General features: G+C 38.2%; 1 protein-coding gene across 1 annotated transcript; it reads right to left on the bottom strand.

Moving 5' to 3' along the window:
• Positions 1-3,625: 3,625 nt before the first annotated feature.
• On the bottom strand, positions 3,626-8,078 carry LOC143570008 (uncharacterized). Its single transcript, XM_077055776.1, has 3 exons — positions 7,259-8,078; positions 4,088-4,110; positions 3,626-3,977 (listed from the first exon to the last, which is right to left on the bottom strand). The coding sequence occupies exons 1-3, from the start codon at positions 7,928-7,930 to the stop codon at positions 3,626-3,628; spliced, it is 1,047 nt and encodes a 348-aa protein (XP_076911891.1). The 5' UTR covers positions 7,931-8,078.
• Positions 8,079-10,149: the final 2,071 nt, after the last annotated feature.

Here is a 10,149-nt window from a genome sequence, read left to right as displayed (position 1 = left end):
ATAAGTATTTAATTTTAAACAGAAATCAGAAGGCGAAGTTGTGCCTAACTTCGCTTGATTCCTAACTTCGCTTGATTCCTAACTTCGCTTGACTCCTAACTTCGCTTGATTCCTAACTTCGCTTACCTTATAAGTTCGCTTAAACCCTACGAACAGTGACGGCAACTTCGCCTGATGAACACAAGGTTTTTGCAGGTTTTAATTTGACATATTGCGAGGTATGCGAAAGTGTAATGGGTTATATTTGATGGTGGGAGATGGGTAAAACACAAAAACTAGGTATTTCAACGTAAACTCGTTCCACGAATAGTCGAACAGAACGATCTTAACACTCGTGTGATAATCCCGAACCACACAATCACGAGCAAATGCTCTGATACCAATTGTAGGTTCCCAGCCGGATCTACACAGGAGTATCTCGTAATACGTAGGTGCGGAATCCCTACGTAACACGATACGAGCGTAAGGTGTATAATACGTTAAAACCAAATACAAACACACGTTACAATACTAATAAGACACGTTGTATTGCAACTCTTCAACACGTGATATTCAATCACACAAACACGTTCTGGAATCCTTTTACAAAACAAGCCGTAAGCTAAACTTATATAGGCTTCGACAACTTCGCCTAACAGACTAGGCGAAGTTGTCTTAACTTCGCCTCTCCACAAGTTCGCTTACATCAGGCGAACTTGTGTAACAACTTACCTAAAACCAAAACAAACAATCTAACACGATTACAGACACATACAAATCACTAGATACTGAACTACTGACATTATGCACCAACATTCCTTATCTCATAATCTTCTTTATCAATCAATTTTTGCAACTCCTCATCAGATAGAGGAGCCAATCTTTCAAATCCATAACCAAATCTTATCAACTTAATTATCAAAGGATTGCTCCTTCTTGCTTCATCTAGTCTTTTTTGAATATTTTCCCTCTGTTCATCAGTTATTTCAACTTGAGGGGACACAATATCAACCTTTTCAGCAATATTATCTTGATCATCATCATTGTTGTCATCATCAGTGTCATCATCAACATTAGCATCATAATCAGAATCATCTTCTTCAGTAGTGTCTTCCTTTTAGTTGATTCATCTACTGCCTCGATTTATGGTTCTTCTGGATTAGGAACATCCTCAGACCTAATCATCTGTATAGGAATAGCCATCACAGGGCTTTCCATATGACTTTCAACAAAAATATTAGGATCACCATCCTTCTTAGCTCTATTCAACTCAGCCTCATATTCACTAAAATTTCTTTCATCAAACCTGCTCCTCTTTCTTGAGTATTTCTTTTCAAACTTGTTCACCTGAGATGTAAATTCATCGTGTATCATGGAAGCCTTTTTCAACAATGTTTCTACAGATTCTTCAGTTTCTACTTGCTTAACAGATTCTTCATTTATACTTTCAGCAGTGGTTGTAGTTTTATCTTCACTTTGAGGTTCATATTGAGATTGACTGAATTTGCTTTTAAGACAATTGCTAGAGAGTTATCCACTTCTTTAGCTTGGTTCATTTTTATCAAAATTTCAAGTACTTACTGATCCACATTGCCTTCTTGATCAATAGTTTTAGCAATCTTTGCTTGTTCAATTGGAGTTTCTTGTTCAGCCAATTCTTCTGCAGTTAAGGTTTGGGCAATGAATTCGCTCTCCCTTGTTTCATTTATCACCTTTTCAAGCCTTTTGGCAGCAATATCATTTTCATCTTCTTCATCATCCTCAACATTTGCCTCCTGTGTAACAACAAGCTCTTCTTCATCATCAGCTATTTCTATCCCTTTCTCCAACCTTCTTTTCTTTTCTTCTTCAGTTTTTGAGGGGAAATTGTAAACATCATCCAATAAATCCCCCATCTCATTGTCTTACTCAACCTTCTTGGAACCTTCTTCAAGAGTTTCTTGTTTTGTTGGGATCGGTTCCTCAGTTGCAGCACCCTCATCCATCACATCAGTCATAGCATCAGTAGAAACAGCATCAGTTGCAATTGCTTCTATTGTTGCCACATTATCAGTATTTCGATTTTCCATCTCAGCATCAATCTCTTTCTCCTTCCTCAGCAGATCATCATCAAAATCTCTGTAAAGAGTATTCAAGACCTCATCATCAACATCATAGTTGTGTTCATCATCACCAGATTTATCACCCTCATAATCTTCATCAAAAATCATTTTCTCATCACTATCCTCATCCTCACTATCACCATATGCATTCAAGATACTTTTCAATCCATCATCTTCAACCTCCACTTCCACTTCCACCATCTCTTCATCAACAATCTTATCAGCAACAGTGGCCTCTTGGATATTCTCCCCCTGTTTTGGGGCAGTTGAGGTCTTCTCAACCTCTGCCTCAAGGGTTTGAATTTTTATAAGAGCTTGGGCCAGCTGTTCTTTCTAATCATCATTTTCCTTTTTCAAATCAGCATTTTCTCCTCTCAACTCCACATTTTCACACATTAAATCAAGATTTCTTTTGAAAACATAATGACCATGGGGAGGGGTATTAGGTGGTGATTCAGAAGAAGGATCGGGTAAAGGATTGGTGGGTGGGTTTATGGTTTGGGTTTGTGGAAGGATTTGGTCAGTCGGAGGGCTTGGGTTCTCAAATATGTTTTCACTTGTTGATGGTAAGGGATTGATGATTTGTATTAAAAGTGTTCTGGAATGGGTTATTGTGAATGTAGGTTGGATGGGTTGTTCTAAGGTTTGGGAATGTGTTGGGGATGTAGTTGGTGTGGATGTGAAAGTTGTAAGTGTGTGGGAAGTGTTTCTAGGATATAGGGTTCAGGTATTGTATGGTTTAGGTTTTGGGTAAAGGTTTGGGTTAAGGGTTGGGATGTGGTTTGGTCAGTGGTTTGAGGTGGGCTTTGGTTTAAGGTTTCAAGTGGGCTCTATGTATGTGTGGGTGGTGTTTGGGAGGGTGGGGATTGAGTTGTTTGGTCATGTGGTGATGGTGAAAAAGGTGGTGTGGCTGGTGGGTTAGGGATAGGTGTTGGTGGTGGTGTGGGTAAAGGCTGATCCTCCCCCTGAACATGTGCAGCATCAACAAAATCTCCTCCAGCTCCCCCTTCATGTCCATCTCCTTCATCATCATCACTGGACTCATTATAATCATCATCACTCTCCTCATCATCTTCCTCCTCTGAGGTTAATTCAGGAACAGAGATTATTTCAGCATCATAATCTATCAGCCATGGCAAAATGTCAAATTCAACTCGTGGATTGAATTTGCTTGTGCTTGACAAAGTAGCAATCCTCTTATAAACATTGGGATTTTGAAGCACATGAGTGGTCCCCACAGTGGGTAGATCTTGCAATAAACTGTTAAAACTGATTTGAAGGAATCTTGGATATGCCAAGAATTTTTCTTTGTTGTTCTTCCTTAAAATTCTTGTCATCCCCTCAAATATCATTTTTGAAAAGTTGAAAGGTAGATAATAAACAACTGCCATAGTTGCGTTTGCCAGATGTCGACTCATCAGAGTCCTTGATCCCTTTCTAGGGGCAAACACCTGAAAAATATGATGGATTGAAAACCTATACAGGTTTAGGAACATTCCTTTCTGGAATTGTCCTTCCTTGACATCACCTTGTTAACTCATAGTTTACTGAAAGATCTTCAGCAGATGATCAATTGTAAAATGAATGGGATTGTGATCATCGTCATGTAGTTGCAAGTTGGTTCTGATTAATCTTTCAGTTATACAATTCTCTTGTCTTGCCACGGTAGCTTCCAAAAGCCTACCATTTACATCATCTTGTAATGTGGATGAGCACCAGAAATCTAGCAAATGATTTCTGTATATCACAGGGCACTCTGTTAAGGCAAAGCGTATATTCGATCTTTGCAGCCACCTTATCATATAAGCCACCTCCTCATTGTCTGGAGTAACTTGTAACAAAGCATACAAGTTGTGCTTGTGCTCGAACGGGTATGTCGGTTCATCATCCGCCATACTGTTCAAACAAATAAACATATTCAAAGTGAAAATCAGTTATAAAGTTCATAGCTTCAAGTGGTTTTAGGTTAAAATTTGAAGAAGATAAGAAGAAATTTCGTTAAGAACCTGAGCTTCAACAAATTTATAACCTACACAAGAAACAGAGAGTTAGTAAAAATGAATATTCAATGCCCATAATCACTCAATCACTATCAGAAAACACTTAATTAATGCTTACCGAGTCGGATTGTGTGGGCTGGTAAATTAGGGTTAAGAATTTTGAGTTTTAGTCGGTTGATATTCTGAAACGAGAGCGAAAGTGGATGGAGAGAGAGATGAAAATGTGAAAATTTCTCTAACTCCCTCTCTTATACATTTTTGAAAGTGGGTTTTAAATGCATTTTGTCATGTAGTGAGTAAATAGCTATCAAACTGTAACATTATCCATTAAATATATTCACATTTAAAACCTTGCTCGATAAAGTTCATTTACCAAACCTTGCTCGGAAAAGTGAGTTTTTACAAAGCTTGCTATGTATTTTCCACTTTCTCAAAGCTTGCTCGTTCCATATTTATTTTAGAAATTATGAATTGTTTTAGAAATAAAGCTAAGTAAAATGAAGGAAGCATACTCGAAATACAAAATTGCTCGAGAAATGAATCACAAGACAAATAATCAAGTATACAGTATCAAATAGGCAACTTTGCTAGGATCCAATTAAGAGTCCCAAAATAATATCTTAGACCTATTTTTAAGTGTCAATCGTGCTCGAATTTCTGAATATCACAAACCCTACCCGAAAATGCATAAACAGTTAGCAAATAATCATTCAAATAAATTGTTATACATGGTGTGCTTGAGGCACTGTTTGAAAAAGCAAAGTGTGCTAGAGATAAGCTCTAAACAAAAAGTATACTCGAAAACTATAAAATCATTTCAACAAGTACATTTGAAACACAAAGTGTGCTGGAAATCTAAAGTTCGCTCGGAAAACAAAGTTTGCTCGAAACACTTGTAAATTTCAGACTTATCATTTAAATCACAAGTTGTGCTAGAATTGGTCAAGATCATATTCGTAAAGTATCCTAGACAACTATCAAAGAATACTTGACAAAAACACTCAATAAATCTTTTAAGCACAATAAATCATCAAGTTTGCTAGGATGAGTTCAAACAGTCAAACAACAACACCTAAGTGTGCTAGAAAGTTCAAAGACATCAAAGCGTGCTAGAAGTAACATATTCAGTCACAAAGTTTGCTAGACAGACTTGAAAAACTTATAAAATAGTTAAGTTTGCTAGGGAGTTTAAAAATCAAAAAAGCTTGCTAGTGAACAGTATAATCAAACATATCAAATAGCTTGCTAGTAACAGTTGTACTTCCAAAGTATGCCAGAAAGTATGAACTATATAAAATCTTGCTCGAAGTATCATATTCAGACTTACACATATTTCAAGCTTGCTAGGAAAAGTTAAATTTTCAGTAAAACAGTAAACTCGATCCAAAAATTGTAAAAACTTCAAAGCATGCTCGAAAAGGATAAACTTACACCAAAATGTCTAGGTTAGCTCGAAAAGGTTATAAAACATCATACCTTACTCGAAAATACATATTCAAAGCTTTTGAAGGTAAAATGCAACTCTTTTTGACTTAAACCAACTGTCAAACATATTTGTCTATAAAGATCATTGTTTAAGAGAAAATGGTGCATTAAGAGATCAAATTCCAGCTAACTTTCCTTTCTAAACATTTTCTATCTTTTTCTGAAAAGAACTCAAACATGGGATCATATTGACTAAGTAGCTTTCTCAATACTTCATTCTCAGCATTATTATGACAGTATAGATAGGTTAACAGCAGGTCAAGACTTAGCATAAATTTCATTTCTTTGGTGATATGATTAAGGTTCAATTAAGATGCATAATACTAAATGGATAACACATATTGCTTTCTGATGCTCCATATCTATTCTCAAAGCTTATTAGGCTTTCTCCAGATCACCTAGATTTGATTTTGACCCCATGGATTTGGTTAAAACTTTGATGACAGAACTTATGATTTTTTTTAATATCATAAGATTGTGAACATATAACATCATTGTGTTGTTTGATCAGTATACTTTGTTCACTTGTGTTCTTTGTCATTCTCATATAAATACTTCATTTTGGGGAACAAATACCAATGGGCTCGTGTATGACTGGATAATCACTTTTCTGCCTATCATTCGGAAAGATTTATCTTGGAACATGCATAGACAACAATGTAACTCCACATTAAGCTTAGCAGATTCTTTATGTTTATATCACCTTAGATTTTATACATCATGGGAAAGCAAACATACATGCCAATGACTGTACTAAGTGCCCTTTTAGCCTATTAAATCCATATGATTGGCTAAGTAGTCAATGTACTATCATTTCCCAATTGAAAAACTCATTTTAATACCCAGTCACCCCAATCACTCTTAGTTTTCAGGTAAATGGCTATCCTGATTGTCCACAAGTGGCTAACATGACCAAACATATATGAGAATACATGTCCTTTCAACTTAGAGTTATTAACATAATTTTAAGTGAAAGAATAAAAACACATCACAATTGCCCCAAATGCCTTCAGTCTTTAGGTTAATGGCTAACCTTTAAATCTAGTAATAGATGACAGGATTAAACATATACAAGTATATGTCCTTCCAACTTGAGAAAACGACATAATTTTAAGCAAAAGTGACTCTTTTTGAGTCTTTTCATTAAAAACTTCTTTTAAACTTCTATAAAGCTTGAACTAAATAGTATTATCATATCACTGCACCATAAACAACTTGCTCTATTTTATCAAAATTGTTTTGATCAAAAGTTTTCTTAAAAGTTTTCATTTGAGCATATCTTTTTGACACAAAAGCACATTTTGACACAATCACAAGTGTAGCACATTCAAATCATAATCATCAATGTCATCACTAAAACAGGCAGACTTCACAAAATGCATAGTCTAACAAATCCTAACAATATCATCTGATCATATTACACACATAATCAAATATTCAATTAAGACATTAGATAAGCATACACATTTAAGTATATCAATTCAAAACACTTATCATGACATCACACATGTCAACTGATAATCAAGCATAAGCATCAAAGACACCTAAGTTGCATAGATAATCAATCAAGCTGTAGGTTCCCAGCCTGATCAACACGAGATATCTCGTTCTACGTAGGTGCGGAATCCCTACGTAAGACGTTACGAGCGTAGAAGACGATACGATCGAACACACGTTACAATAAACACAAACACGTTGTATTGCAACCGGAAACACGGAAACACGTTGTATTCCCAATTCAGCAAACGCGTACATTATAGTCCTGATTGGAGGACCTTTTTTTCCCAATATAAAGTCGAAGATACTTCTTATGAAGAGCTTCAGCTGGTCACGCCTAATGATGTACAAGTACAGAACGATAAGCTCAAGGATTGCCAATGTCACTTGCAGTATATCATCCAAGAGCCCATCAAAGCCTTCATCATCTGTCCCACCAAACCCGCCGCCACCATCACCACCACCGTCACCACCACCACCAGGTGGATCTCCATCATAGTATTCTTGTCTCTCCATTTGTTGCCTCAATACATCCTCTAGAGACGGTTCCTTTTTAAAACTACTCATAGCCTTTTCAATAGATTTCCATGGAGAACCACCCTCGTTATCATTCTTGTAATCTTCTTTGCCACCAAACGAACACACAGGCGTACACTGTTGATAGCAATACGCACTCCTTTTATGCAACGTGTTACATTTCATTAACTCCGTGCATCTCTTTGACGAACCAAATGACGGTTTTAGCGCATTGTGAAGGTTAAACATATTCACTGGAGCAATGCATTGTATAGCTGATCTACCAAGTGTGTTAAACTGATCGGGTACCCGTAACGAAGGCCGGACCGCAGTAACTTGAAGATAACTCATTGTACGACATTCAAAAACAGGTTTAAATGCAAGTTCTTTTGTTCAAATAAACCGACAGAGAAGCAAAATTAGGGGCTTGAGGCTTGCCGGAGAATATACGCCGGTGAGGATTGGATCGCCGGAGATATAGTTCGAGTGTTGAGGTGTACGGCAGTTACAACGGTGGCTGATTCTGATTCTGAAGATGAGTTGGCCGAAGCGAGACGAATTCTAGTTAACCAAGAATGGGTTCAAGGGAAAAGAAAGAGAACTGATGATGACAGCGAGTCAGACTATGAAGAAGAGGTACATCAGTTGATTCGGAGATCAGGAAGGGAACGGGCAGGTGCAGGTTCGGGAGCCGGTGAGAGCTCAAGGGTGGTACGTTTGACACCACCCGCACTGTCCGGTATGACAATGGTCCCTTCATCATTACAGGTTACAAGGCCAAGCGCCACGGATGTTCCCGTGGTGGCTACCTCATCTGCATTTGGCCTCCCACCCACTACATTCCAACTATTGGCTCCGGAGATTGTATCGTTGCCACCTCCAACTCTTACTCCAACGGAGGTCGTGGCACGATTTATTGAGTCGACGGTTGTGGCCACTGCAGGGTTATCGGTGACGATACCACCTGCGGTTACGTCTATGTCTACTTCTGAGGTCCCTGTTACATCGGAAATCCCTCCTCAGTATACTCAAGATATATCACATCTGAGGTTTGATTTCAATGCAACATTATCAGACTCTGAACGAATAGCAGCACTTGAACGGGTCGTGGCAGAACAATCAAGGGTGAATCTTATCCAGACCCAGGCTATTCAGCGCCTAATTGCAGAGAATCAGTTGCAGTCGTCCCTGCTGGTAGAACATGGCAAAATCATAGATGCTTTGAAGGATTTCTTGGCATCTCAGGGGGAGACGAGCTGTAAAGGCGATGAGTTGAGGACTAAGAAGATAAATGATAGAGACGATGATCCCAATGCATCGAAAGGTGCAGGTGGAGAGTTGCCAAGAACTGATCAAGCTCTTGGGACTTCCACAACTCAGGGGGAGTCAACAAGTGCAGCTGGTGGTGATGATGTGGTGGTAGTGGACGTTGAGGAGATGAATGATGAATTTGTAGGTGATGATGATGTATTACCGGTGGATGAGATAGAGAAGATTGGTGCAGAGATAGTGATTGATAATGATATTGAAGAGGGAGAGATTGTAGAAGAGAATGTGGAGCATGAGATACCAGAAGTTGATAAGCCAGATATGGGTAAAGAGATTGGAAATGATGAGACGGAATGGGAAGAGCAGCCAAGATGGAAAGAAGGCTATGCTCAATGGTTTGTAAAAACGAAGAAACCGGCGGTCCCTACTATGTTTAAGAAGAGTTACAACATTAGAGGCTATGCTGAATCGAGAAAGGGGATTATATGCTGGATATATGATGAGCAGTTGAGGCTCTTTGTGATTAAGAGATATGATGGTGTTCAGTACTTCAAAAGGCTGCTGAGATCGTTGAATACATTGCCTAAGTGTGAAGTGAAAGACTTAGCCAGATTGGGATTGATAAATCGAAGTGATGATAATATGGCTAGAGTCATCGGGAAGATAGTATGGAAGGAGAGTATAAAGGAAAAGAAGTTCGAGCTGTTGAAACCACAAAAGGGAAAACTTATCGAAGACAAAGATAGAGGATTGAGAGCAGATGGCAAACCTTGGATGATTATGAAGTATAAGCCGATCCGGTGTTTGAAAGAAGTGCCGATGAAACAATTGCCCAAGGATGTGCTCAAAGACCTGAAGTGGTGGTATATAGATTGTGAGACAGCTGAAGCAGTAATGGAAGACGAAGATGAACAAGAGCTGCTGAGAGTTTATGATCCGATGCATCTAGTGAACTTGTCGCAAGCTGATCTGCAGGTGCTGAATGAGAAGAAGATATTTTATATTCCTGCTTGGAAAGATGAAGCGAAGAAATATCAGAGAATTGTATCAGTTTGTGTACGTGAAGGAGTTCATGTTTAAAGATGAAGATACAAGATTGTTGAAGATTACAAGACACGTGTTTGAAGATAAAGATATGAAGCTACTGCCAAGGGGGAGTCTGTTGGTACATGATGTCAGTAGTTCAGTGTCAAGTGTCTGTAATCGAGTTTGTTAGATTTGTGTTTTTGTATGTAAGCGAAGTTAGCTCACAAGTTCGCTGATACAGGCGAACTTGTGAACTAAGCGAAGTTAGGGACAAC

This window comes from Bidens hawaiensis, unplaced genomic scaffold (genome assembly GCF_021521415.1).
Source record: "Bidens hawaiensis isolate Kalapana, Puna unplaced genomic scaffold, B.hawaiensis_p1.1 tig00024815_1, whole genome shotgun sequence".
NCBI classification, from domain to species: Eukaryota; Viridiplantae; Streptophyta; class Magnoliopsida; order Asterales; family Asteraceae; genus Bidens; species Bidens hawaiensis.
Note: the sequence above shows the minus strand (reverse complement) of the source record. Positions and strands in the feature narration are given on the sequence as shown.